Source organism: Phanerochaete carnosa (assembly GCF_000300595.1).
Source record: "Phanerochaete carnosa HHB-10118-sp unplaced genomic scaffold PHACAscaffold_2, whole genome shotgun sequence".
In the NCBI taxonomy this organism is placed as follows: domain Eukaryota; kingdom Fungi; phylum Basidiomycota; class Agaricomycetes; order Polyporales; family Phanerochaetaceae; genus Phanerochaete; species Phanerochaete carnosa.
The window spans coordinates 2,599,704-2,625,225 of NW_006767629.1; the positions used below are offsets into that span (position 1 = coordinate 2,599,704).

At 53.3% G+C, this 25,522-nt stretch overlaps 9 protein-coding genes across 9 annotated transcripts; 3 read left to right on the top strand and 6 right to left on the bottom strand.

The window, feature by feature from the left end:
* Positions 1 to 341: 341 nt before the first annotated feature.
* Positions 342 to 2,579, top strand: PHACADRAFT_250110 (uncharacterized protein). The gene is made up of 11 exons (XM_007392040.1): positions 342 to 409; positions 469 to 489; positions 544 to 634; positions 685 to 1,006; positions 1,062 to 1,167; positions 1,217 to 1,391; positions 1,443 to 1,582; positions 1,631 to 2,014; positions 2,081 to 2,136; positions 2,202 to 2,301; positions 2,365 to 2,579. Exons 1-11 carry the CDS (start codon positions 368 to 370, stop codon positions 2,473 to 2,475), a joined length of 1,548 nt encoding a protein of 515 aa, XP_007392102.1. The 5' UTR covers positions 342 to 367; the 3' UTR covers positions 2,476 to 2,579.
* Positions 2,580 to 2,886: 307 nt separating this feature from the next.
* PHACADRAFT_250111 (uncharacterized protein) lies at positions 2,887 to 5,243 on the bottom strand. The gene is made up of 10 exons (XM_007392041.1): positions 4,728 to 5,243; positions 4,574 to 4,662; positions 4,420 to 4,518; positions 4,170 to 4,363; positions 4,025 to 4,117; positions 3,555 to 3,973; positions 3,396 to 3,499; positions 3,116 to 3,342; positions 2,955 to 3,058; positions 2,887 to 2,904 (listed from the first exon to the last, which is right to left on the bottom strand). The coding sequence occupies exons 1-6, from the start codon at positions 5,123 to 5,125 to the stop codon at positions 3,752 to 3,754; spliced, it is 1,095 nt and encodes a 364-aa protein (XP_007392103.1). The 5' UTR covers positions 5,126 to 5,243; the 3' UTR covers positions 2,887 to 2,904; positions 2,955 to 3,058; positions 3,116 to 3,342; positions 3,396 to 3,499; positions 3,555 to 3,751.
* A 240-nt stretch (positions 5,244 to 5,483) lies between these two features.
* Positions 5,484 to 8,704, top strand: PHACADRAFT_191914 (uncharacterized protein; the record flags this gene model as incomplete). Its single annotated transcript, XM_007392042.1, has 18 exons — positions 5,484 to 5,732; positions 5,783 to 5,855; positions 5,912 to 5,988; positions 6,074 to 6,166; positions 6,222 to 6,386; positions 6,443 to 6,554; positions 6,603 to 6,718; positions 6,778 to 6,875; positions 6,924 to 7,371; positions 7,423 to 7,519; positions 7,576 to 7,730; positions 7,784 to 7,815; positions 7,876 to 7,943; positions 7,996 to 8,084; positions 8,148 to 8,166; positions 8,230 to 8,361; positions 8,419 to 8,557; positions 8,614 to 8,704. The coding sequence occupies 18 exons, from the start codon at positions 5,484 to 5,486 to the stop codon at positions 8,702 to 8,704; spliced, it is 2,253 nt and encodes a 750-aa protein (XP_007392104.1).
* Positions 8,705 to 8,986: 282 nt separating this feature from the next.
* PHACADRAFT_205765 (uncharacterized protein) lies at positions 8,987 to 12,987 on the bottom strand. The gene is made up of 2 exons (XM_007392043.1): positions 12,701 to 12,987; positions 8,987 to 12,645 (listed from the first exon to the last, which is right to left on the bottom strand). Exons 1-2 carry the CDS (start codon positions 12,865 to 12,867, stop codon positions 9,846 to 9,848), a joined length of 2,967 nt encoding a protein of 988 aa, XP_007392105.1. The 5' UTR covers positions 12,868 to 12,987; the 3' UTR covers positions 8,987 to 9,845.
* A 191-nt stretch (positions 12,988 to 13,178) lies between these two features.
* Positions 13,179 to 16,605, top strand: PHACADRAFT_250116 (uncharacterized protein). The gene is made up of 13 exons (XM_007392044.1): positions 13,179 to 13,304; positions 13,362 to 13,444; positions 13,493 to 13,584; positions 13,638 to 13,818; positions 13,869 to 14,024; positions 14,074 to 14,229; positions 14,293 to 14,538; positions 14,595 to 14,810; positions 14,866 to 15,107; positions 15,162 to 15,349; positions 15,405 to 16,031; positions 16,085 to 16,335; positions 16,397 to 16,605. Exons 1-13 carry the CDS (start codon positions 13,265 to 13,267, stop codon positions 16,526 to 16,528), a joined length of 2,610 nt encoding a protein of 869 aa, XP_007392106.1. The 5' UTR covers positions 13,179 to 13,264; the 3' UTR covers positions 16,529 to 16,605.
* A 99-nt stretch (positions 16,606 to 16,704) lies between these two features.
* On the bottom strand, positions 16,705 to 17,994 carry PHACADRAFT_157946 (uncharacterized protein; the record flags this gene model as incomplete). Its single annotated transcript, XM_007392045.1, has 3 exons — positions 16,705 to 17,509; positions 17,550 to 17,867; positions 17,918 to 17,994. The coding sequence occupies 3 exons, from the start codon at positions 17,992 to 17,994 to the stop codon at positions 16,705 to 16,707; spliced, it is 1,200 nt and encodes a 399-aa protein (XP_007392107.1).
* Positions 17,995 to 19,385: 1,391 nt separating this feature from the next.
* PHACADRAFT_87144 (uncharacterized protein) lies at positions 19,386 to 20,023 on the bottom strand (the record flags this gene model as incomplete). The annotated part of the gene is made up of 2 exons (XM_007392046.1): positions 19,386 to 19,603; positions 19,654 to 20,023. Coding segments are annotated over 2 exons (588 nt in total), but the record flags the coding sequence as incomplete, so codon positions are not given.
* Positions 20,024 to 20,546: 523 nt separating this feature from the next.
* Positions 20,547 to 21,856, bottom strand: PHACADRAFT_250122 (uncharacterized protein). The gene is made up of 6 exons (XM_007392047.1): positions 21,728 to 21,856; positions 21,449 to 21,662; positions 21,176 to 21,397; positions 20,838 to 21,122; positions 20,711 to 20,778; positions 20,547 to 20,654 (listed from the first exon to the last, which is right to left on the bottom strand). The coding sequence occupies exons 1-6, from the start codon at positions 21,784 to 21,786 to the stop codon at positions 20,591 to 20,593; spliced, it is 912 nt and encodes a 303-aa protein (XP_007392109.1). The 5' UTR covers positions 21,787 to 21,856; the 3' UTR covers positions 20,547 to 20,590.
* Positions 21,857 to 22,197: 341 nt separating this feature from the next.
* Positions 22,198 to 25,179, bottom strand: PHACADRAFT_191921 (uncharacterized protein; the record flags this gene model as incomplete). The annotated part of the gene is made up of 6 exons (XM_007392048.1): positions 22,198 to 23,154; positions 23,209 to 23,993; positions 24,048 to 24,106; positions 24,162 to 24,218; positions 24,278 to 24,374; positions 24,426 to 25,179. The coding sequence occupies 6 exons, from the start codon at positions 25,177 to 25,179 to the stop codon at positions 22,198 to 22,200; spliced, it is 2,709 nt and encodes a 902-aa protein (XP_007392110.1).
* Positions 25,180 to 25,522: the final 343 nt, after the last annotated feature.

The window sequence follows — 25,522 nt, forward strand, 5'->3', positions numbered from 1 at the left end:
CTCAAGGCGCGACCTAGGTGCGGCGCGCTTTCCAAATTTGGCAACGAGTACTGCAGCGCCGATGGCGCTGATAGTGCCCGACATTGCCACGGAAGGCCGCTCACTTGAAGAGTCTGTGATCTATTGAGCATGTCAGGCTCGCGAACGTGGCAAGCGAGAATCTCCGGGACTCTGATTACTCCTTAGCACGAGTTTGCCCTTGAATTTTGCCCTGGGGCGGTCTAGGGCAGGCCGAGGCATGTGAATTGTTGCGCATTCGGAACCACGTCGCAGCCGTTGGTGGATAGATTTATACGCAACACATCAGAAACACACCTGGTCGGTCTCCGTAGCCCCACGTACCAGAAGAACAAGGCATCCGTGCACAATGGTTCAGCTTAAAACCTTCACCGAGGAGGAAGTTGCCAAAGTACGCAGTGATGTTTTTGTGTGCATGTGATGTCGCAGCTGAAGTGCGATGGACCTTAGCACAACAAGGAGGGTGACCTCGTAAGTTTGGGAATACTCTCGTCCTTGCTGTATGACCGAGATTGTATCTCGCAGTGGGTTGTCATTGATTCCAAAGTTTATGACCTTTCACGATTCGCCGATTTGCACCCCGGAGGCTCAGGAGTCCTTTATGCTCCCTCCATAGGTACGCTTTTACAAATTTGCCGCACATCTACGACTTATGCCTGTGAATAGCTGGACAGGATGCCACCAAAGCGTTCTTCGGCTTGCATCGCCACGAGGTGCTGCTTCGCCCACAATATACCCGGCTGCAGATTGGCACTATCAAGGACCAAGAAGAAGTCATCAAACCGCTTGCTTCGGACGCTGTTTCTGAGGTTCCATACGCTGAGCCATCCTTCTTGTCCAAAGGCTATTACAGCCCCTACTACATTGAGAGTCATAGACGGTTCCAGAAGGCGGTCCGCAAGTTCATGACCGAGGTCGTCTATCCCGAGGCTGTCAAATGCGAGGAGAATGGCAAGCGGATATCGCAAGAGGTCGTTGATAAGCTGTGGTGCGTACAGGTCGCCGACTGCACGTGTAGCTAAGGTTAACCTTCTCTAACTCAGTGAAATGAACATCTTTGCCATGCGGCTGGGCAAGGGCAAGCACCTCAAAGGTCTGACTCTTATGGGAGGAATTGTAACCCCAGAAGAATTTGACCACTTCCATGAGGTATTTGTTCGTTATCTCCATTTCCGTCGTTCTCTGATACCCTTCTCAGTTGATCATCAACTTTGAGATCGGCCGCATGGGTACCCGTGGTTTTGTTGACGGTCTCCTCGCCGGAGGAGTCATTGGGCTCCCGCCTATAATCAACTTTGGAAACCCTGAGCTTCAAGCTAAGATTATCCCTGAGGTTCTTAGTGGCAAGAAATACATCTGCTTAGCAATCACAGGTAAGTGCCGCCAGCCGATAATACACCATTTGCTTTAACCATGTGCTTCAGAGGCGTTCGCAGGGAGTGACGTCGCAGGTCTTCAGACTACGGCTGTGCGCGACGGGGACTCGTGGGTGATCAATGGTACGAAGAAGTGGATTACGAATGGCATGTTTGCGGATTACTTCACGGTTGGTTGTAAGACGGATGTGAGCTACTCTCGCCGTACCGAAGAGAAATCGCTGACCCCCGCTCAGAAGGGCCTTACTGTCATCTTCGTGCCACGGGATGAGAACGTGGAGACCAAGACCATCAGGACCGCCTACTCATCGACAGCCGGTACTGCTTACGTTACTTTCAGCAACGTTCGAGTCCCACTGTCCTATACCCTTGGCCCCGTTAATAAGGGTCTCTCCGTGATCCTCAGCAATTTTAACCACGAACGATGGATGATGTGCGGCACAAGCTTAAGTGCCCAGCGGCGGATAGTTGAGGAGTGCTTGAAGTGGTCGAGTCAACGGGTAGTCTTTGGTAAGCCCCTCAACGCGCAAGCGGTTATTCGTGCGAAGCTCGCGAACATGATTGCACGCGTTGAGTCGGCCCAGAACTGGCTCGAGATGGTCACACACCAGATGAACAACGTACGTGCCAAACGCTATCGTAGCACGCCATTTCCACATATCCTGGACCCTGACCTTGTCGTCTAGATGTCGTACAACGAGCAGTCTGACAAGCTTGCAGGCCCAATTGGTCTCTTGAAGCAGTACGTGTAACCCTAATACCACGCTTCATCGATACGTTACTGACCATGAGGTGCCTCGCGTGCAGATTTATTACGCGGACTGGACGTGAGACTGCTGAAGACGCCACGCAGATATTCGGAGGACGTGGTGTAACGGCAGCCGGTATGGGCAAGCTGGTCGAGAACGTGAGTCCAATACCAACATTTTACTGATACGGAGTAAAACTAATCCCTGGGAACCTTCGTCAGTACCATCGCACTTCGCCATATGATGCGATTCTTGGTGGAGCAGAGGACGTCCTGGGAGATCTGGGGGTGCGGCAGGCAATGAAGAAGATGCCGAAGAACGCTCGTCTGTGATTGTGCAGCTCAGTGCCGCCACTACTATAGCCATAGACGTATACGCTTGGTAGAAACACTCGTCGTATTCCATGTAATAAAGGCTGCATGATCCTATGTGTATGGGGGACAATGTACTTCGATGGACGACAGTCACGACACTGAACACTACCAAATTAAGCGCTGTAATCGACCCATGCTGAGGATTCGGCTTGAATTCGGCCGATTTCTAGCTCCTTTTCGTGTACACATACCGGTACCATAGGATAGTAAGTGATGTCAACAGCCGGAAACGAGGCTTGTGTCGTGTATAGTTAAATGCACTCAGGGCCCTTTCCACGGGGAAATTTACAAACTCTCGCCTCATGGTCGCGAGCGAAGATGAAGGCTGTACCAACGTAGCTGATCGTGAGGCCCACATGAAATGGATGAGCAAAGCTCAAGAAATGGCAAGTCGCTCTCTGTCTCGCTACTCTCTCAGCTGATTTTTCTGCGATAGGCAGAGGGAGCTCTGGCTGCGGGCGAAGTCCCGGTAGGCTGCGTCTTTGTGCGCGGCGGCAGCGTAATCGCTGGCGCACGAAACCGGACCAATGAACTTCGAAACGTAAGATTCAGTCTTTTGAGCGCATATCTCAACGGATCGCTCATTGAGGCTCTGCAGGCGACGCGCCACGCAGAACTGGAGGTTATAGACGAGATTCTTGCGGACAAAACGCTTACGCCGGAGATAACTGAGTATCCGCTCTCGGAGACTACCCTGTATGTGACAGTGGAGCCTTGCATCATGTGTGCCTCCGCCCTCAGGCAACTAGGAATTAAAGAGGTCTATTACGGCTGTGGCAATGACCGCTTCGGCGGATGTGGGAGTGTGCTAGGCGTGAATGAAGCGTAGGTGACTCAACATGACCCAGTAGGATGGCATACTGATGAAAGCCATTTAGGGTCCCTCATCCAAAACTCCCAACATACAAGGCAGTGGGCGGATACGGCAGAGAAGACGCCATTATGGTTCTACGCAGGTTCTACATAACTGAAAACGTTAATGGTACGCTGGTCAAATCCGTGATGTCAAACCGACGTAATGCTCAATGTTGCTTCAGCTCCCGTGCCCAAGCCCAAAGCCAACAGGATAATGAAGACGAAGATATTACCGATGCCAATAAAGTAGCTTTAGGAATCAAGTGAAACAATTTCCTATGAGATGTGCGGCTGTAGGATGCGGTGTCTAACACAGATTAATTCAAAAGTCGTATAATGTACTAGGAATCTGAAACGCTGGCATATGCTGTCGTGTCCGTCAGCTGCCCACCTTCTCTGCCCGTAATCTGTCCCGACGAGCGGCCGCGGTCCGAAATAACCATGCAATATTTTCGTAGACGACGAAAGTCACACAGGTACCGGGAAGAACGCGGACCAGATTGGTGGCAAGTCCACGATAGAAGCCACGGACGCCCTCTCCCTTCCATGTCCGTTTTATTGTCGCTGGGATAGTAGGGTACAAATGTGTCGTAGCGTTATTCTGGCTTCGATATCAGGAAAAGCGGCAACCGAGAAGGACGGTATGACGCACTTGTATTCGAGACCTGACTACCTGGTATGGGTATGTAGCTCCGAGAGCGAATAGCTTGCTAGCACCAGACATGATCGTGTAAGATGTATTCGACTTCGTAGATCGATGTGAGCACTCAGACTGGAGGGATAATCGCGACGCTCACGAGTTTGTCGTCCTCTGCTCGAAATTCCTTGCCCTGTGTAGCAAAGCTTTTGCGTTTTTGAGCGAATCCCCAAGCCTTCATCTTCTCATATCCCATGAACTGGAGAGCACCATTGCTGACGCCGACCAACGCCAGGGTGGTTCCTCGGTACAGGCCCCTTGCGCCTTCATCTCGATAAATGGATTTAAAGCCATCTGAGACTAACGTTTAGCTGATCATCGATAGGAACAGGCAGGGAATGGAGACGTACGCCAAAGATTCCGGTATGCGGCTGGATCATCTGAACGCGTTGTGAACACGCGGACTTTTACCACCCATATGGGATTGGTCATTATGGCGGTAACGGCACCTAGAGTAAGTATTAGCGCCACAATGTGGAACGGAACATAAGGCAGCACGCGAACTTGCTTCAGCGGAACACAGAAGATATGACCCTGCTGACAACTGGTAGGATGGATCTCCGCCGGAGGCATGCTGTTTGAGCATGTTATAACTAGAGCGGACAGACGACAAGCAATTAGCATATAGAGCACGAGATGAGTAGCAATGTGCACTCACAACCAGAAGTACAGTCCCCAACTCGAGGCATTGCCGGCGATGTTGGGCCCTACGCCTCGGTAAAGTCCTCTCCATCCTTGCGTCTCCTTTATTCCCCTCAAGGCGAGCCAAATCTGACTACCTAGTCCACCCTTTGGCCGGTCAGTTGCGATCTGAAACTTGATCTTGAGGAGGTCGAGCGGATGCATGCAGAGGACGGCAACAACACCAGCCCCGATGCCTGCACAGGCGTGGTCCTGGACGTAAAGTAGCTCAAAAAGCGTGATGAGGAGTGAAATGTAGTACGTACTCACTATTGCAGGGTTAGAAAAAAAGCTCAGGGGTGGTTTCTTGTCCATGGTGGTAGCGGAAAACAATCCACTTGAAAGTTGGAGGCGTATACCGTCATCATGAGACATTTTATCTCTCTTTTGCCTAATATAGCGCCGTATGCGTCCGAGATAGGATTTGGCCGGCCCTCTGTAAATAGTACCACCATTCACCTGGAGACTTCGACGTGCAGCCAGGGACAAATCACCAGATATCTCGACCTACGATTTTGTTTGATCAGTCGACACGTGCAGGCTCAGCTGAGACTCGTCTTGGTAGACAAAACTCCGCTGTCGCACAAAGGCCCTCTGAGCCTGAAGCTGAAGGCCAGGTCTGACGGTATATAAGGGCATGCGTATCCTTGTGCCGCGTGCAATCTTCCACCCCCGTGGACCGCCGCACTGTTACTTCTTACCTCCGCTGTCCCGCCACATCTCGTCTCGAACCATGCGGACGCCCTGGACGCCGAACCGCTACCCAGCCACGTTCCGTTCCGAACACTATGACGAATACGAGAGCGAGAAGAAACACGGCAAAGAGCGTGTCCATGACCCATACAACTGGCTAGAGCACAACACGGAAGAGACCGAGAAGTGGACGGCCACCCAAGTCGCGTTCACCAGAGAGTACCTGGACCAGAATTCAGACAGGCAGAAACTCGAGGATGATATTAGGAGAAACACGGATTATGCCAAGGTAGATGTCACTTCAAACTCCCATAACTTATGTTCACTTTCTACTTTAAGTTCTCTGCCCCAAGCCTGAAAGACGATGACCGGTGGTACTGGTATTATAACAGCGGCTTACAGCCTCAGTCAGGTGAGCATCCGGTTAGGCTATTATTTTATGGGACCTCTTACCGCCCTTATTTCTAGTCATATACCGATCCCGAGACAGAGCACTTCCCAACATGAGCAAGGAAGAAGGTCCTGGCGGAGAGGTATTCTTCGACGTATGTTACATCTTCTTCTGGACAGCTCATCGTGTTGACTTCCACGCCTTCCTATACGTGCACATCTGTTTATATGGCCTCGTAGCCCAATCTCCTATCTAAAGACGGCACGGCTGCTCTAGCCGTCACAGCGTTCTCGCGCGACGGCAAATATTTCGCTTATGGCATCTCTCGCTCTGTGCGTACGACCGCGTGCGTTAGTTGCATGCTTCCTCTTACAAGTCGCGTTATAGGGAAGCGATTTCTATACCGTGTACATCCGTCCAACTTCCGCACCGCTCGCGTCCAACGGTGATGCGCAGGTTTCACACGATGACCATCGTCTCGGGGATGAAATCCGGTTCGTCAAGTTCTCCAGCATCTCCTGGTCACACGACTCCAGGGGATTCTTCTACCAGGTCTGTGTTTACCTACGATTTATAGGGTCTGTGTTCAACGCAACTCGCCTACGTAGCGCTATCCTGAGCGCAGGTCTCACGGTTCTGCAGAGGACGACAAGGCCGGTACGGAGACAGAAAGCGACAAATATGCCATGCTTTATTACCATCGAGTAGGCACTTCGCAATGTAAGTACCGTGAATTTACTTGTAAGCGGCTAAACTTACTAAGCATAGCTGAGGACATCCTCGTGTATAAGGACGATACGAATCCGGAATGGTTTTGGGGCGCAGAACTCTCCGAAGAAGATGGCCGCTATCTCATCATGTCCGTGTCTAGAGACACAGCAAGGGTTAGTGGCCAATTTCTGCTGAATCTATATCAAATCTTGACGCTGTCCCGCCTCAAAAGAAAAACCTCCTGTGGATTGCTGATTTAGAAAAGAACGAGATCGGTCAGAGCATACGATGGGACAAGCTGATCGATGAGTTCGACGCCTCTTACAACTAGTAAGTCGTTTCATTCTGCATTTAACAACGAATCTCACGTGCCAGCAGCATCGCAAACGACGGCACCAACTTCTATTTCCAAACGAACAAAGACGCGCCACAATATAAGCTAGTTAGAGTCGACATTTCTGCGCCTCCAGAGCAGCGCACCTTCAAGGACGTAATCCCTGAAGACCAGAACGCTCATCTGGAAGATGTCCTTGCTATCACACATGATAAGCTCGTAGTCGTTTACAAGCGCAATGTCAAGGATGAAATCTACATTTACGACATGGACGGTAGGCAGCTGGAGCGTGTGGCACCTGACTTCGTTGGTGCAGTCACCATCGGCGGCCGCCGTTCGCAGCAGTGGTTTTTTGCGACGCTCACCGGCTTCACGAATCCTGGCATTGTCGCGCAATACGACTTTACTCAGCAAGACCACAAAAGGAAGTGGAGCGTCTACCGTACCACGCTGCTGAAGGGTTTAAGAGCGGGAGACTTTGAAGCGCAGCAGGTGGCAATACAGTGTGATCTATGTGGTATTCGCGCTCATGAGTTTTCTTAGGTCTGGTACAGCAGCAAGGATGGCACGAGGGTTCCTATGTTCATTGTACGCCACAAGAGCACCAAATTTGACGGCACAGCACCTGCTATCCAATACGGTAAGCTTTGTTACACGGATATCTATTCCCAGACGGAAACTGAACTGTGAACCCAGGCTATGGCGGCTTCACCATCTCCATCAACCCATTCTTCAGCGCTTCTATGTTGACTTTCCTGCAGCGTTACGGCGCTATTCTCGCAGTGCCCAATATCCGGGGCGGTGGCGAGTTCGGAGAAGAGTGGCACCTGGCTGGCACGCGAGAGCGCAAAGTACGCACGTTTGAGCGACAGTATAGATCCTCTGATGTTTACTCGGCGCGCAGGTCAACTGCTTCGATGATTTCATTGCTGCCACGTGAGTTAACCTTTCAGCGCACCAGTTACGGCTCCCGTAATTACCAACCTTGTTTGCTAGGCAATACCTTGTAGACAACAAGTATGCCGCCCGGGGTAAGGTTGCCATCAACGGCGGCTCGAACGGTGGTAGGTGTCACGTAATTACCAATGTGAAGTCGAGTTTCAAGCGGCGAAACAGGTTTGTTAGTGGCTGCATGCGTCAATCGCGCGCCAGAAGGGCTACTCGGAGCTGCCGTTGCTGAAGTCGGTGTGCTCGACCTTTTGAAGGTATGTAGCCATCGTCACTAACTTCAAGCACCTCGAAGACTGACTCTCATGCGTTTGGCATAGTTCGCAGACTTCACCATTGGTGCGTACAAGCGCTACTTTGGTGGCTATGGCCCAATCACTAATATTGTTGTTCTGGCATTAGGTCGGGCGTGGACGTCAGACTACGGTGATCCGCATGATCCTCACGATTTTGACTTCATCTATCCAATTTCTCCAGTGCACAACGTGCCGAAGGACAAGGTTCTCCCTCCGACGATTCTCTTGACGGCCGACCGTGCGTCCCAGTAGTTTTTGCCGTCGTAAGCTTCTGACGCTTGAGTCCGCGCAACAGATGATGACCGGGTCGTGCCACTGCATTCTTTCAAACATGCTGCCACGCTCCAGCATACCTTACCGCATAACCCGCACCCTTTGCTCATCCGTATAGACAAGAAGGCGGGTCACGGGGCCGGGAAGTCCACAGACCAGAGGTTAGTGGTTACCTCGCTATCTCATCGAGAAAGCTGCTGACACTGCCCCCCGACAGAATAAAAGAGGCTGCGGACAAATGGGGATTCGTCGCACAGTCGATGGGGCTAGAGATTGTGGACGCAGGTTCGAGCGTTTCTCGCTTCTAGATTTTCCTCTCGGACATGAGGTCTCTTGCTCCGCTCATACGACAAGACAATAACTATCCTAATTGTGTAATTCTACGGTATCAGTTACGTAGTCACCCTACGGTAGAATACACCTCTATAACTAGGCCTTAGTGAGTATGAGGTGACCAAATATGCCATAACAGAACACGTCGATCATGCGGCCAGAGCGCTTGCTGTTTTGGACTCGGAGATGTTGTTGAGAGGTGTGTTTGCCATCCCGTCTTTTATTGCTTCGAAATTCAGCTGGCTATCTTCAGGCGTAATAAACGCGAGATGGGTTGCACGAACACAGTGGACGGTCGCTCTGTCCGTCAATGGAGCCTCCGTTAGTTTATATCGCGGTGTCCGTCATGTCTATGCACCCCGCCGTCCGTCCGGCCCAGCCCCGAATAAAATGGTCAAGGGCAATGGGTCAGCCAGGCCGTCAAATGCTGGAAGCAGGGCCAAGGGCCAAGCCTCGAAGCCAACTGAGTCACCACGGAAACCTCGCGACGAAGAGATCCCGTACCGCAAGGTGCGGTTGGTTGATCCCGACACCAGCTCGCTCAGTCCCTTAATCAGTCTCACTCAAGTACTCGAATTTGTACGGAATAGGCCTGTACCGCCGACTCCAGGTGGGGAAGAACAAGCAACAGATGCGAGCGGGAAGAAGGAGAAGTGGTGGAAAAGAAAATGGTGCGTCGAGCTCGTATCGGAGGCCCCGGACCCCATCGTGCGGGCTGTGAACCTTTCGGAGGAGTACCGTAGAGCGAAGGAGGTGCAGAAGAAGAAGAGAGCAGGTGTTATCAAGGAGAAGGAGGTCCAGATGACGTGGTCTGTCGCGCAGGGTGACTTAGAGCATAAGCTCAAAAAAGTCAAAGAAGCCTTGGAAGAAGGTGAACGGGTGGTCATTGGTTTCTCCCGGAAAAAAGGCCAGCCCTGGCCAAACCCCGATGAAATGCAGGCGAAATTGCGGGAGACGGCTGACCAACTGGCAGATATCGCGGAGGAGTGGAAACCAAGTGTCACATTACCGAACAGTACCGGTTTTATTTACATTCAGAGCAAAGAGTAGTCAATCATCCAAACACGCTCTTATTGCCTGAAATTATTCCGTACTAGTCCTGCCAATGTTACATCATTATGGAGAGGGTGATACACTTGTGTCCGGAGCAGATTGGTCGCGAGCATCTTGTCTACACAGTCTAGGAAGGGAGTGTCTGACCGGTAGACCTCTCGTTTTTGAGGTAGGCAAGGCATGCGGGCGAAACCTGTAGCGTGGACGTGGGTACGAGAAAGGTGAGCGGATGAGCGTGACGGGAGGTCGAAAGCTCGCCATCCCGGGGCTGTAGCGGCCGATGAAGAGGTGCCGGAAGGCAGGGGGTACGGGATAGCCCGCATTGATCATAGCCTCCGCAATGTCTTGCAGTAAAATGTCCCAGTGCTCCGCTTTCCTTCCATGCTGACCGTACACAGCGTGCGCCCAGCGCAGGAATCGTCGAAGCCTGGAGCGAGTGGTACGCATGCGGCGAGGAAGCATGCCCGGTAAAGGATGGAACAACTTCAATGCAGCGTTGAAAAACCGTGCATCTGGCTTGGGAAGGGTAGTGGTAATCTTCGCATTCGCCGCTCGCACCGTCTGTTCTATGTGAAGGAGAGATCGCGCAACGGCGCTGATCCCAGACAGCATGGCCCTGAGAAGGATTCGAGCCATGGTGCGAGCAGCTCTGAAGCGTTTCCAATTTCTGCTTTCGCCGCCCTCCCGGCGCTGCGTCTGGTAAACAAGACGAGCCCAACCACGAACGTGATTATTTGACCTTGGTACCCAGATCACTCTACCATCCTCGGTGACCTTGCGAATGGGCAGGCCTTTCCGACCTTCGTTGGCATAACATTGCATTATGGATGTGTAGGCTGAGACAGGCAGACACCAAGGTTCGGTGCCCGGAAGGAAGCCATCGATCCAACTCGCTCGCTCGGCAGTCTTCGCGAATAGCCATACTCGTTCCGCTAAGCCTGTCTTGCCCGTCTTCGTCAAGGCGTTCAGCACAACGGTGAAGAAGAGGGGCCCAAGCGCGACTCCGCGCTTCACACTCTCCTCGCGGGTGCTATCGAGGGTAATGTCACGCTCCTCCAGGGAGAGTTGGCCCCACGAAGGATGGTCCACAGTCGCTAGCTCGGGAAGTATGAGGAACAGCACGTTCGGTATGACATCTGGTTGACCCGTCGAAGTTAAATGGGTGATATAGCTGACGACCGTCACTTCATCCGCTTGCATAGAAGACCTAGAATCCAGCATCTTTTCCGGGAACGTGATGTTCTCTTCGCGTAACCTAATCATCGCATGGCCGAAGCTCGAGCGAGTGGCGGTGCGTTGCCTGCGATTGCCCCGAAATATGACACAGGGTTCGAGATTCACGAGAGCGCTCGTATCGTGCTGATTGAGTCGACGAAGAATCCTCAGTGCCGTGTCGCTGATGTCCTCCCGCCTGAGTACCGTACCAGATCGGAGAAGAACGTTAAGTGTGATAGGATCAGGTGCCAGATCTCGGTGGACGACCATATGTTCGAGCACATTGGAGGCCAGCGCAGGTGAAAGACGATGTCGGAGAGCATACTGCAGTAAGGAATTGCAAGCTCGGGTATCCAAAGGCGGCAACTTCATTCGTGTCGGATCCTTGAGAGATTTAATCATCCGCGACAGAACGCCATGGAAGTACCTATAGGCGTTGATCTGCACTGGTTTCCCATGCTGACGCTTCCAGACGCGATGTTCAGTTTTTGGAGTCTTGTAGAGTGTTCGTATTAGAGGTGAAAGCTTGCCGAAGTGGATGTCGCCTTCTTCTATGAGCATTGCGAGGATAGTCAAGGCCTGCAGCGGCTCTTGTAGGTGTTCGCCTCCGCCAACAGAGTCGGCTTCCTCTAGGAATATCACCTCTATCCGATCGGTGATCTGTTTCAGTAAACCAGCAGTCGGATATGGTGCATGCTCAAATGACGTCCAGGGGATGTTCCTATGCTTGGCCGTCCGTCGTAGAAGCGCATCGACATCTAGCCCATACCGAGCCCGTCTCCCATAGACAGTTGTATCTGAGGACTCTTCGGTCACAACCGCGTTGGCTCGGGAAGCGGCTTCGGCTTCAGCTAGCTTGCGGGCTGAATTGACTTGCCAATCTTTAACGAGGAGGGCAAACAGCAAGGCTGCTACAACAATCTCGCCGTGCAGGAGGCATGCGCGGACGAGCGTCTCGTACATACGCTCTGAGCGCTCTTGGCCGTACTTGCGGGCATGGATCAGGATGAGAGAGGCGATAGCGTTTCCAGGATGAGAAAAGGAGTCATTAGAAATGTCCAAAACGTGTCGAGAGTGCAAGCTTCGAGGCAATGTTGAGGCCCGCCGACGATCCCAGAAGGACTTGTCACTCTCGCATAGCGCCTTGACGGTGGCTTCCAGGGTGGACGGCTGCACACGATGTCCTTGCTTCATTAACGATTCAGCCAGTTGAGCAGCCTGGGAGGGCTGGCCACGGCGAAGCAGTGCGTGCAAGAAAGAATGGGATGCGAGACGAGGAGATACTGGCTGACCGAAGTCAATGGGTTTGAAAGGAACATGGACATCTAGCGGCGAGCGGGGTGTGGTCCGATAGACTTCCTCAATGTCGTGGACGCTCTCCTTCTCGCCAGGGGTGAGAGTCGAATAGAAAAGCGAGTTCAAGATGTATAGCGCGTCTTGAGGCGGAGAAACACGAACGGCTTGAGCGGCGGCGCGGGATATTTGCGCCGCGGTCATTGAGGAGAGGCCAGCGTCCGCTTCAAAGAGCTGGACAGTTGGGAAATTCCTTGATGATGAAGTAGCATCAGCAGAACGGTCATTGATGTCGTATACCGGTGAAGTCGCAGTATGTGCCCAGCGAATGATTTCACAAGTCCGCGGCGGACTCCTGCGAGGGCTTCCCGATGAACACTGTCGAAGAGGACGTCCACCTTAACACGCACCAAAGTGTTCGGGCTCTGCTCCATGCCAGCACAGATAATCTCTTTCTAGAACTATCCCGCAAAGCTGTCTTGGCCGTTGTCGACCAAATGCATTGCATGAGTCTTGCATTACTGGACAAATGAATTAAACTTTGAGGCAGAATTCCCGGCAGCGAGTGCGGGTACATACCAGATGGCTGAAGAAAAACGGGCCGACGCCACTCAGAGCGTCCTTTGCGGCCGTTTCTGTCCAGCACTGAGACTTGCACACGAGTGAAAGTCTGGACAACCGATGGGGAGGAGTCGCAGGAACTACGGCGATGTTTATGCACAGAGCGTCTGTAAAGCGCGGCGGTAGCCGTCATTTGGGCGTCTAATCAGCTCAAGTCGAACTCTTCCAGCGCAGGGCTTTACTCTTTCGCCAGAGAGGAGCCTCGTATAAAAGGCTCTGTTTTCAGCCATTCACGTGTGCAACAACTGTGCATAAGGCAAGGGTCTCGCCAAAATCTCCGGCCGTTACTGTGAACGAGAGCTGTTTTGACGTCAACCGTTCCTGGTCTTGAAAGCCGTCCGCAACGTACCACCATGAGTTACAATGGAGGTGGTTACAGGCGCAGAAATAGAGGTGAGGGTTGATGATTCTTATCCACTTGTTCAGTGTCTTAAGTACCTGAATTGCTAGATTTTGACCATGACCGACGGGAACCTGTGCACGAATCTCCCGAGCAAAACCTGAGAACTTCCATCATTAGGTTAGGCGAAGTGGTGCGTGCCGCCTATGTACTTGGAATAAGAGCTGACATCGCATACCAGGACCCTGATCAAGAGCTCCCACGTCTAGTTGAGCAGATTTGCGAGACCGTTCCTGTCAATATCTCTCATGTTTCTGAGTCTATTCGGATAGCGTACGTGTGCTCCCACTTTGAAGAGGAATCAACCACTAACTTCTCTTGCGTAGCGTGACTGAGCAGCCGTTCAAGATCCCGCATTACGCGACTTTGATACGCCTGCTGCACGACAGGCCTGTGCCCGGCGAAGAAAGCAGCACTACATCTCTAGGTCGGCAGGTCCTCGAAGACTTCTGGAAAGGATTCCAAGCCTACTTGGACAAATTATTGTGGAGGGATACTAGGCTCTGCGTAAGCATCAGTTCTTTCGCTATTCTCGCGCTCATCTATTCTGCTTCTAGGTCCATTTTTTCGCTCACTTGGCGGCAGCCAAAGTTGTATCACCCCAGTCAATATTCGACCTTCTCAAGTCATTCACAACGGTTCTGGACGAGTTTGGTGTCTCCCACGGTCGTGCGAAGCAGGCTGCTCTCTGTGCGGCAGAGGGCCTTATGATAGTGAGCTCTGCTACTGGTCCTTCGTCGTGGAATTCTCATTTCTGCTTAGTCCGGTGCAGAAATAAAAGCCAGCACAAGCGCAAATGTATCAGAGATCACCAGTTCTATCCAGTCGTATATAGAGTCAATAAGCGATAGCAAGGCTCTTGTCCAGCCTACAGTGAAGCTCTACTCCGCCAACGACCCAATAGAAACGGCAGATGAGGTCTATCTTTCAGCACTCCAAGCGAATTCATGAAGAGCTGACATATATCTTTGCTCTTCAAAGATGCTTGAGGCTGCGTTAGCGGCTCTGCAAATACTGAACTCCTCAGATTTCGCGCAAACCGCCGATATTGTGCTCCAGCCGTATACCACATTCCCCGTGTTTGAGGAATCCTCGTTCGAATTGCCATCGGTCCTTGTACCACCGGAAGTTATCGAGCTTGACACTTTGTCCACCGACACGGGCGAGGACGCTCAAACCAAGAAGGAAGAGTGGCCGGAGTATTACATGCGCCTGTTCGATAATGATGTGAGATTTGGCTTGCCTGCGTGCTGCTCAACTTGCCCATCATGATTCCCTTGCAGATCTCGCCAGACCCCACAACTCCGGTTGGGTATGCTATTCGTGCTGGACTTCTCGATTTGGTTGATATATTCGAGATCAATCGCAAGGAGTGCGCTCGACTTCTACTTGAGTTCCCAAAGTGGGTCCCTCATGGTACATTCAAGCCCCGACCTGGAGCGCCACCCCAAGACCCGGTTGTAGGCAAAGATTGGCAGCTGGAATCAACAGTTATTGAGGTCTGCATGGCTGCCGTCACATTATTGCTGCTATTGTTGACTTGCCAGAAATCAGACTATTCTAGGGACTCTATTTTTACTTCCGGATCCACAACACAAGGCCGTCTACTACATTGCTCTGATTACAGAGCTGTGCAAGCTGTCACCGAGTACTGTTGGTCCAGCGGTTGGCAAGTCAATTCGAAAATTATACGGATTGCTCTCGGACGGTTTGGACGTTGCCCTTGCTTGCAGGTTTATTGATTGGTTCGCCGTTCACATGAGCAACTTCGGCTTCCAATGGGTTTGGAAGGAATGGTTAGTCCGGTGGCGAGAATCAAATCCCTCTTTCGTTTATCTTACATCCCCTAGGATTTCCGATTTGGACCTGTCGATGCAGCACCCGAAGCGTGTCTTCATGCGCAACGCCATCGAATACGAAATCCGACTATCATACTACGATCGAATAATCAAAATACTGCCAGAGCCAATGCAGAATCCGGATAACAGGCTGGTGCCTTCGGAGGCCCCCGGTCCCGACTACGAGTATGACGATCCAGGTACGTCAAATGCGTTCAGAGAAGTGGACATCGAATTTACAGTTTCGCCGATCAGCCCGCCCACATTACGATGCTGCTCAGTCAATATTGAACTTACTTCGTGGCCGAGCGAAGGCCGAGGACGTTATGTCCCACCTCGAGTCCCTGAAGAACACGCTCGAGACCACCGATAGCGATACGAACGTCGACTCCGTCATTCGCTCAATTGCCGTGCAGTCGCTCCTGCATATTGGCTCACGGTCCTTCTCACATTTCCTGAACGCAATCGAGCGGTACCTGCCGCTGCTGCGGAATCTCGCGTCGGGCAGCATCTCGACGACTAGCACGTCGAGTCTTGAGGCGCGAATGGACATTCTCACTGCCGTCTCAGATTTCTGGAGCAGCAGCAAACATATGATCATTATCGTCTTCGACAAGCTTATGCAGTACCAAATCGTCGACCCCACCGACGTCGTCTCGTGGGCATTCACTCAGGGCGTCGAACGCATTGCCGCGTCGACACACTCCAGCATCGGCGCGTTACAGTGGGAAGTCATCAAAAGCGCCCTTGACAAAGCGAATGGACGAGTTGTCATTGCACGCAGGAAGGTCTCTGCTCTTCGCAAGGAGGCAGATGAAAAGGCAGCAATGGCCATTGTTAGCAACGGCGCTTCCATGGAAGTCGACGCTGAAGCCAAACCTGGTTTGTATACCCACAGACGTCTCCGAAATAGCTACTCACCTGTTGCGTTGTAGACGTGCCCGAGCCTGAGTCCCCGGCGCTGACAACCGCCTTGAAAGCGTTCGCGACGCTCACCCGCGAACAGAAGCTGGCTCTGTCCCGAACACTTGACGGCTTTGTCGACTGCCTCGCCTCTGCCACGAATCCCAACCTGACCGCCAAGTCCGTTATCTCAGCGAACGCGTGGCATAACCGCGCGAACTGGAGCGAGGCCGAGTGGGTGACTTGGTGCACCTGGGGCTGGTATCGCCACTTCTGTCGTCTGGTGAGTTTATTTCATATGACATAGAGCGCTAATAATTTATCACGGCACGCGCGATGGATAGTACTCGCCTTACCTGCGCAACTATGCAATGACGCTCGGCACGGTGTCCTTTGCCAAGGTCGGTAACGCCGGTGACACCGCCGTGGACACATTCCGTAAGACCTGGAACGTCGCCACCGGTCAAGACGTATGATTCTCTCATAATTACGCCTTTGTAAAGTGCATATTCGAGCTTCTATATACACCCCGGGCGTGGCTACACATCAGTTTCTTAGTCCTTATTATTAAGCCAGTGTAAACGATGTGCGGTGCTGAAATTACGGTAAACATGTGGCAGAAGATTTCCTTCCACATCCATACGCTGCTACTTTACTCCTGCTTCGCTTTCCCCTCTATCTGCTTCGGCGGCGTCCCACGCGAGGCAAGAGAGTAAAGTACCGTCCCAGCAAACACCATTGCCGCCCCGGCCCACATCATGCCTCTGTTCCCGGGCTGCTCCGCGCCACGCGAACTGAACATGAGCACACTGATGAGCAGCGAGACGGCCTTGCGGACGACGAGCACGAGCGTAACGGTCAGCGAGGACACGCGGGACGTGAGACGGTGCACACCCGACACGCACACAATCTGCGTGAGGGTGTTCAGCACGAGGGGGATGTACCCGCTCGGGAGCGAGATGGAAGTCAGGTGCGCGAGGGGCATGGAGGCGTTTGATGTGGCGTAGATATCTCCGCTCGAGGTCGACCTGAGCGGGAGCGGCGAGGGGACGACGAGCTGCATGGTCGGGCTGGCGTTCAGTACAGTGAACTGGAAGACGAGGTCGTCCCAGAGGAAGTAGAACATCGGCATTGAGAGGAGGTGGAGGTAGAACATGGATTCCTGCCATGCTGGGGGCTGCTCTGTGGATGCCTTGCCCTCAATGTCCTTGGCAGGCGGAGGGGCATTCCGGACATAGGTGGCGAAAGTCTTATCCTGCACCATGCCGAGGAATCCAGAGAGGATCAACGCAAGGGTGAGAATAGATATGCCAAAAATGTAGGTCTTAGTATGATCTGGAGAAGACAGACCGGAAAGCTGGCTTGTTCCAGGTGCTTTGGGCTTGGAAGCAGAGAGTGTCGTGAGGATTACACCCACCGTCACGAGCAACACACTCGCGACTTGCGCAGCAGAGTGCCTAATAACTATTGACATTAGCCCTAATGTTTGAGCAGCACCCCACTCGCCGTTTTCGCCTCAGCAACCATCCCATTATCATGTTAATGACCAAACCACCACTTCGGAATATGATGTGCACGGCCATAGGTACCCGGTATGCAAACGCGGCATTGTTTAGTAGGGAAACGGCACAGAAGAGCGCAACTTGAAGCAGGTAGGGGAGCAGTGGTATCCGGCGTGGCCGAAGCCTGGGGTATGGCGTGAAGATTATGAACTTGGGCAGCCCATGGATGGAGATGGCGAGAAATTGCGCGAAGGTGATAAGTGATCCAGACTTGGGATAGTGGGACGTCAGTTGTTCTAGTGTGAGTGCATTGCTTCCATCTCGCTCAGTTTTTGTTGGGCGCAGGAACTCTGCTGCACTCACCTACAACATCCTCCGAAGATTAGTGTGAGGGTAGTGGCCCAGTCCGATATGAGAGCGAGGGAGAGGTCGGAGAGCATAGTCGCACGAACTTGAAAGTAAAAGATGCTAGACTGTGAGCGATGGTCTGCGGTTCCAACGTTGCATGGTCCAAAGTGGTGTCGTGGCCATTCCAGGCCGACGCAGCAATGTCGGGCATGGATCTATCGCGTCTTCCTCGCGCTTGCAGTCACGGTCACCAGAAATCACAGTCACGTTCAGACGCGGTAGCAGGCTTGTCACGCGCATGGGTAGTAAGGAGGCGCGACGTGCGAATGAATATTGCCTCTACGATACATCAGCTGCAGCTAGGAATAGTTTGTGCAAGTGTACAAACGAAGGTAGGGGTAGTAATGTGAACTGTCTGGCGAACCCAATTTAATGTGTGAAGAGATCTAAGAGCGCTGTGACAGTATGGCGAATAGGACTGTAGAAGCGTTGAAAGAAAAGGAGTGGGAGTTGAACAAGTTGTACTATAAGGAAGACAAAACAAGAATAATGATTAAAAGATGGTCCATGTCCGATATCGAGAGAAGGAGATCATGAGGAAGGAGCGGACGTTCAATTCGTGCTTTCCATAACAGTTCGTGGCGGATCGTCACAACATCGCCTAGGCTTCTGCACCCTGAGATTGCTGCGCACGGAGCAGTGTCGACTTAGAAGACGTCAGTCGGCGCAGAGTGCCGAGGGCCTCTTGACCATCTGGCTGCTCCGAGGAATCCTTGTCCTTCTCTTGACCATGCTTCGCGCTTGAGCCAAACATACGGCTGAGAAACCCGCCAGAGTTGCTTTGGCTAAGATTCTGAGAGAGCGTGCGCTTGCTCGATATTCTTCCGCCAATAGCGCGGGTTAGCTCAACGTCGAGAGGGACGCGGTTGAGGGTATTCGACGGAGACATTGTCGCCTTCGAGCCACTCGAGTCCCCCTTGATAGTGCACGTCGAAGCGGTAGAGACCTTGCGTCCTTGACGAATAGCATGAGCAGGAACGGGGCCCAGAACAAATGGCTTGTCAGAACCATTGACGACAGCAGCGTCCTTAATGTCAGTCTCGTTCTCGCTGAGTGACGAGACAGACGTAGCGGGCGAAGAACATGTGCTGCTTGAGGTTGTAGAGCCAGATTCGGAGTCGCCACTAGCGCTAGAAGTCCCAAGAGTACTCGAAGAAGATGCGCGAGACAGAGGACGAGGACAGGTCGAGCTGTTGCCAGACGCAATAGTTAGATACGCCGAGGAGAGACGCTTGACGATGCTTCGCACACCAGAAGGGGCGGGAGGGGCGGGGGCTGGAGGCGCAGGCGAAGCAGGGCGTGCCGGATGCGTCACAACATCATGAGGGGGAGTGGGCGGCATCGATATATGCGCTTGGACGCGGGCTTTGACACGAGTGACAGCAGCAGCACGGGTCTCCTTCGCGGCCTCCGTACGCTTGTTCATGAACGGCGCAAAATGGTTGGTTGCCTCGGTCTCGTCGAAGCGGAGGTCGTAGTCCAAGAGGAACAAGAGCTGCTTCTCCATGAGATTGATCTCAGCGGGGTCGAAAAGCTTCGCGAAGCCAGCCCAGTGTTTATTCTTCGGCGACGAGTCGTTGAGGTACTTGGCCGCAACGATGAGGGTCGCGAGGAACACACGATGCCTTGTGCACGGCATACCTGGCAAACGCTGTCAGCGCTAGATGAGGTATGGCGAACTGTATGCATACCTTTCGCCATCTTGGGCAGCTTGTTTCTCAGGCGCTCAAGGTATATCAAAGTCGTCAACAGCGTCGGGACCTGGACATTCGATTCAGAGACGATGATGATGATGAAGTCCCGGAGCGACGGAAGCCATGGCGGTCTCGCCTGGAGCTGAGCCTTCTCTTGCTCGGTGAACGACGCTCGGTGAGGGGTATGAGGCGGCGTCGGAAGGTTGGCAGGAGGGGCTTCGTCCGCAAGGCTGATGACCCGCGTCGCCTGAAGTGCGATGTAGGATACCATCTCTCCTGTCACATGGGATCGCATTAGCTCGACGAGGGCTGGGTCGTGCTGAGAACGGGGGACAAGAGAGGCTGGATGACGACGATCTGCAGACATGTTGGGAAACGCAACACGAATCGATGTGGAATTTGTATGAGGGAGAGTGGGTGTTTTTAGTCGTGGGGTGCCCTTCGAGGGACTTGAGACGGGAAACGAGAGCTGTGGGGACTGAGGAGGCGGAGGATGGTGAGGGGGCTGAGAAAGTAGACCAGCGTCGAGCCGCCTTTATACGAACAGGAGCGATTCTTCACCGGCGCTGCCGATCGCGTGCCACGAAGCAAGAGCGAAAGAACAAATCAGGTATCAAGGTGTCCAGCGAGCCAGCAGAGCCGGTCTTCCAGGGCTCGAGATTAAGCGTGAGGAGAGCAAGAGAGTAGGACAGCAAGTTGTGGGCGAAATCTGGGAGAACGAGACTGTTGTGAACCGCAGCTATTTCTGTGGCGAGCAGCCTGTGAACGGCGACGGCATCCAGAGGCTGACATCCGCACACGATCCTTGATTCCTTTTCGGGCATGCTTCGGTAAACCCCTGTCCAAACTCGGCCTATAAGCACGCACACACCGCACGACGGTATCCTGAAATCGCATCAATCGTATCCTCCAGTAGTACATAGTCCAAACCAGTTCACAAAACTTTAATGTAGGATGCAGGGACAAGACCTCGCCTGCCTTCGTAAACTCCGGTCCACCTGAACAGATGCACGAGATTAGATATTGAACACACAAAGCGGAAAGAAACACAGACCAGTCGTCAGAAGTTCTCTCAATAATAAGCACTCGCTGGCCTTCTTGCAGAGGAAGATCGCCCGGATCCTACGCAAAGACCGTTCTATCATTGATACAAACAATGATCTGCAACTGCCAGAGCTCACGTCGCTAGAATATTCATATATGGCCTCGGCCCATTCACCCTCGGGCTCTGGCTCCTCCACGGCCGGTCTAGGCGGAGGCGGTGGCGGTGGCGATGCCTTTGCCTCGCTTTGAGAGGACGTGGACGGTACACGTCGTGGAGGCGCCCCCCAAGTGTTCTTGATCTGAGACAGAGCAGCCGGCACCGGCGGGGCGACGGGCGGCGGCGTCGCCTGCTTGTTTGCAGTGCCGTGGCGAACGGACAAGTACATATTCTTGCCCGAAGTCAAGTCGACATCGCCAAATTTCTGTCCAGCAAGGTGAGCGCCATTACACGAGGCTGTGACCGCGGCACACGCACCTTCTGCGAAAAAAGTGGAGATGCCGAGTGCCTGGGGGCAATCGACGGAGGTGACAGCGACGATGGCTCTTCATACTGCTGAGCCGGAGAAACTGCTGGCGAGATTTTACGAGGCGGTGGCCGAGGCGGAGGGGCACCCATCGCTGGGGGATTGCTCTTGAACATTGATGCCGCAGCCGCGACCCTACCTACAGAACCGAGCACTGACGCGGACGCAGGTTCCTACAGGCGGTATTACGTCTAGCAGTGGGACAGAACCGAGGGCATGCGTACCGGAGAGCTAGTGTTACTAGTACGTTTCCATGCGGGCTCCGGGGCCGCAAGTTCAGGAGATCGGTTCACATGGGTGGTGAACGCGTTGTGTATTGCAGACGTAGCAGCTCGTCCAGCAGCTCCCTGCAACGGGTTCATCGGAGCAGTCTGGCTGTCCCCAGCCGCGCCTTGGCCTGCTAGAGACCCAAAGACATCCGGGCGAGACGCAAAATATCTGCACAAGTCAAAATCACCGCGCATCAACAAGGAGACCTCAATTGATGTTATAGTAGAACGCACTCGTCAAGGAGAGTGAAGAACGCGTCCTTTTCCGATGAATCGAGACCTGCAAACACCATATTGTAGTCTACTGGCACGAAGGTGCTTGTGTGGTGGTAGTGAGACAAGGATGGGAGAGTCCATCGTAACCATGAGTCGACACGACACACTGGATGGATGATCATGTATGTGTTAGACGCCGGGCGCGATTCTCTGACGTCGACTTGCCGCTGTAGAAATGTACAATTTTGTATCAAGTTAACCAATGTGTCTACAGCATCATGTAAAGTGTGCACGATATAGCAAGGGTGAAAAAAAATGCGCCGAAGGAGTATAAACGATACCAGAGAACGTACTAAAGCACAGGTGGGAGGTAGTTGACTGATAGGAGAATAATAGCACAACATATTTACCATCGCATGAAGGGGAGGGAAGGAACATAAACGATACGATGAGAAAATTATGCTAAAAGCACGCCCTGGAGAGAAAGACTATTGTCCCCAGTCGAAAATATCGAAGTCGCTCAGGCCGGTTTGGTCACCCCCTGGCATGGGGCTATTTTGTGCCATACTCAGCGGTGCAGGTGTAGCAGATGTCTGGCGCGAATCGGAGAGCGAGACATCGCCTTGAGGGCCCGCAGACGGTGACCCAGTATTGAACGAGAATTGCCCGCCTGCGCTACTCGGACTCCATTGCTGTTGTCCACCGATAGACGGGCTGCCGCTTCCTGACATGCCACCGAAGCCTGCACTCCCATGCGGTAACATTGCTCCTGGCATACCTTGACCGGCCATTCCTTGGGACTGCGGCCATGCGGGATTCATGTTGCCGCCACCTAGCTGGTTCATACCGCCAGCCTGCGCCAAGTTTCGCTGGGCTATCATCGCGCGCTGGAAGTCGTCCATCTGACCGCCCCGTCCTTGCGATATCTGCGGCGTCATGGGCGAGGGCGCGTGGTCGGAAGGTGTACGCGCGCTACGAGCGATACCGGGTACACCTGGGTTGGAGCGAAGCGCTGTAGGGAAGTTGCCACCATCCACGGGCCCGCCGAGCATCGGTGAACCAATGTGTGGTGACGCCCCTGCCATCCGTTGCTGCTGAGCGGCATTAAACATCTGCTGATTCATCATCGCATTGTTCTGCGTGTTGTTGCCGCGCATTATCTGCTGTTGGTGCATTAGAAAGAGCTGCCTCTGTTGAGAGTTCATATTAGCCAAGTTCGCTTGCTGAGCTGGCGTTAAGTTGATGGTATTCGGAGTCCCGCTGCCGCCGCTCCCAGGGAACGGGAAGCCTCCTTGTTGTTGCATAGAGGCTTGTTGTCCAGAAGGAGACATCCGCGTTGGACTGCCGTTAGGAACGCCCATATTCCCTGGGCCTCCAACCCCCTGAGGAAATGCCGCCTGCGCGTTGGCTGCTCGCTGCTGTTGACTCTTGGCTTGCATCATAGCCTACCCAGCGTCCGATGAATCGCCGTACACGGATAATATGAGGCTGTGACGTACCTGGACCCTTTGCATCTGTTGTATTTGTTGCACAAGCGGGGCGGACTGGAATCCGGGAGCGTTTTGAATCATATACTGGACAAGCGGGTGTTGCGGGTTCTGCAGGATCTGGAAGCACTGTACAGCACCAGGACCCATCTGTTGTAGCGCAGCTAGCTGTTGAGGGGGCATCGATGACGTTCCTGCCATGTTCGACATGCCCATCCCGCCTTGGGATCCACCAGCTGACATCTGTCTACCCGCGTCGCTCAGGCCTTGCTGCATAGCAGCCTGACGCATCTGCATTTGCCTGGCGCGCGCAGCGGCAATTTGCGCTTCGTTCATGTGCGGCATCATGCCATGGGGTACAGACGGTGGTGGCATTGACGGACTGCTACTCGAGGATCCCATCATATTAGGTGCGCTAATAGGATGTGTTGGCGTCCCTGGCTGTCCAGCAGGCGAGCCCGCAGACTGGAGTTGAAGGGGAGATGAGGTATTTCGTGAATGTGTAGAAGCAACCGGCGTCGACGCCTTCGAATCACCGGTGTCACGTCTCTTATGCGCGCTGACCAGGTCGATCGTGTGGTCATCGGGGCGCTCTCTCTTGAGATTGCCATTTGAAAGGCCAGACGGTTGGAGTACTCCTGTGCCAGAGATAGATTGTCTCCGCATGATATCTTTAGAGAACATGGTCGGCAGCTCGGCGTAGATCTGTTGTATCCGCTCGACCGACGGTATGGCGAAGTCCAGGGGCGGCGGAGCTTGTAAGGGAGGTAATGGCATGGAATGTACGCTCTTCACCCCTTTGGTAAGTGTTTGTGAGGGCCAAAGCGAATTGCTGTTACTCACAAATTTACGGTGCTCGTCCGCAGCTGCAGCCATCCAAGTCAGATTGGATTGCAACCGGACAGAATATCTACGCAGTAGGAAGTGAGCAACAGTCCGCAGGTGAGTGAAACTCCGCGACATACTGTTGCGCCCTTGGATCGGCTAACGCTATGCCCCGCGCCTGGAATTCCATACACACCCTGTACAACCAGAACGGTCAGTTTCATCAATATTCTTCTAATAATACTTGATAACGCACTTCAAGAGTTCAGCATTCAGCTCAATCATGACATCAACCTTAGGATCTGTCTTTCGAGGCGGTGCGGTAGTCGGTATGCTCGCAGCAGGTTCTGGAGCTGGGAGATAGGCGTCAAATTCACTCGGTCAATGAGGTGCGGCATGCTCACTTGCAATGCTCTGTGCCCTGGATACAGACCCCTGTGCCAACCGGTGCTCAATCCCCATTTGCTCGTTGGCCGCCATGAAGTTCGCATGAGCTGCGTTAACTTGATTACCACCATTGTAAACATCCCCGGTCGAGCTCTTCCCAGTAGCAGCATTTCCAGAGTCGGCGCCCGGTTTCCTCTCCTCGCTGTCCTTTTTGTCGCCTGCGGCTGGTTCATCTCCCTCAGGTGCAGACGAGAGCTCACTGAGGGGGGTCGACGCCCGCGACGGCTTTTCCGCAGCGTCAGCAGAGGTCTCCGCCTTCGCCTTGTCTTCCACTTCTGACCCCTCCACCTTCTGCTGTTCTGATGTCTCACCGTCTGGTAAGTCGACTGATGAGAAGGCGGGTGATGTTGCGGATGGCGGAGGTGTTAATGACGACGTGCTCTCAATCGCAGGGGATGTTGCATCAGCAGGGCTACTTGGTGACTGGTCCGACACTTTGGGATCTTCGGCATTTCTTGGGACGTTTAACCCCGTGGAGACGGAGGGTTCGCTAAGTGTATCGGTGTTTGGTGCGGGTATGTCGGGCTTTATGGGATTTGTGGGAGCCTGTTCCACGAGCTGTTCCTGCTGTTCCTGGACAAAAGGCTTTTCGCCGTGGCCTGACCAAGAACGAAGGGAGTGCTGATCAGTTCGAGGTGGACTCGACAGAATCAGACCAGGCTTCGAATGAGGGGAGGACAGGGTGCTGTGATTCTGATCGAGATGTAGCATAATAGCAGCTCCCGTACAGCCGGAGATAGAGGCGTTGAGCGCAAGGGCCTCGACGAGAAAAGATGGCTTGCAGAGGCCAGGCGGACCAGGGACCCGGAGTCAAAACCGATGTAACGCCTTATCGGAGGGGAATGTGCACAGTGCGGGGTGCCCAGTCGATGGCAAGCGTACGGTGCGCCACGCGGATAGAATATTTGTGGCTTGGCTGAGCCACAGGTGCTGCTACTACGGCTCTGATTGCGGGTCTGGTGAGGAGAGTGAAGACTGCGGGCAAGCGTGTGATGGCATCTCCGAATATGGCCGACCCGCCGCCTCAGCGTTTCTCACTGTGCCCGCCGGCGCT

Excerpts from the sequence above, each read along its gene's own strand:
- PHACADRAFT_250111 (XM_007392041.1), bottom strand. The coding sequence starts at position 5,125 with ATGTCTCATGATGACGGTATACGCCTCCAACTTTCAAGTGGATTGTTT. Across the intron at positions 4,663-4,727 it reads TGGGGACTGTACTTCTGGTT|TTATAACATGCTCAAACAGC; the intron begins GTGAGTGCACAT and ends TGTCCGCTCTAG. Across the intron at positions 4,364-4,419 it reads CGCATACCGGAATCTTTGGC|ATGGCTTTAAATCCATTTAT; the intron begins GTACGTCTCCAT and ends CGTTAGTCTCAG.
- PHACADRAFT_250110 (XM_007392040.1), top strand. The coding sequence starts at position 368 with ATGGTTCAGCTTAAAACCTTCACCGAGGAGGAAGTTGCCAAA. Across the intron at positions 410-468 it reads CCGAGGAGGAAGTTGCCAAA|CACAACAAGGAGGGTGACCT; the intron begins GTACGCAGTGAT and ends GATGGACCTTAG. Across the intron at positions 1,583-1,630 it reads CGGTTGGTTGTAAGACGGAT|AAGGGCCTTACTGTCATCTT; the intron begins GTGAGCTACTCT and ends ACCCCCGCTCAG.
- PHACADRAFT_205765 (XM_007392043.1), bottom strand. The coding sequence starts at position 12,867 with ATGTACCCGCACTCGCTGCCGGGAATTCTGCCTCAAAGTTTAATTCAT. Across the intron at positions 12,646-12,700 it reads AGCAGAGCCCGAACACTTTG|GAGTCCGCCGCGGACTTGTG; the intron begins GTGCGTGTTAAG and ends AAGCCCTCGCAG.
- PHACADRAFT_250122 (XM_007392047.1), bottom strand. The coding sequence starts at position 21,786 with ATGGTGTTTGCAGGTCTCGATTCATCGGAAAAGGACGCGTTCTTCACT. Across the intron at positions 21,398-21,448 it reads CTAGTAACACTAGCTCTCCG|GAACCTGCGTCCGCGTCAGT; the intron begins GTACGCATGCCC and ends TACCGCCTGTAG. Across the intron at positions 20,655-20,710 it reads GAGAGAACTTCTGACGACTG|GTGGACCGGAGTTTACGAAG; the intron begins GTCTGTGTTTCT and ends GCATCTGTTCAG.
- PHACADRAFT_250116 (XM_007392044.1), top strand. The coding sequence starts at position 13,265 with ATGAGTTACAATGGAGGTGGTTACAGGCGCAGAAATAGAG. Across the intron at positions 13,305-13,361 it reads TTACAGGCGCAGAAATAGAG|ATTTTGACCATGACCGACGG; the intron begins GTGAGGGTTGAT and ends CTGAATTGCTAG. Across the intron at positions 15,108-15,161 it reads CAATGGGTTTGGAAGGAATG|GATTTCCGATTTGGACCTGT; the intron begins GTTAGTCCGGTG and ends TACATCCCCTAG.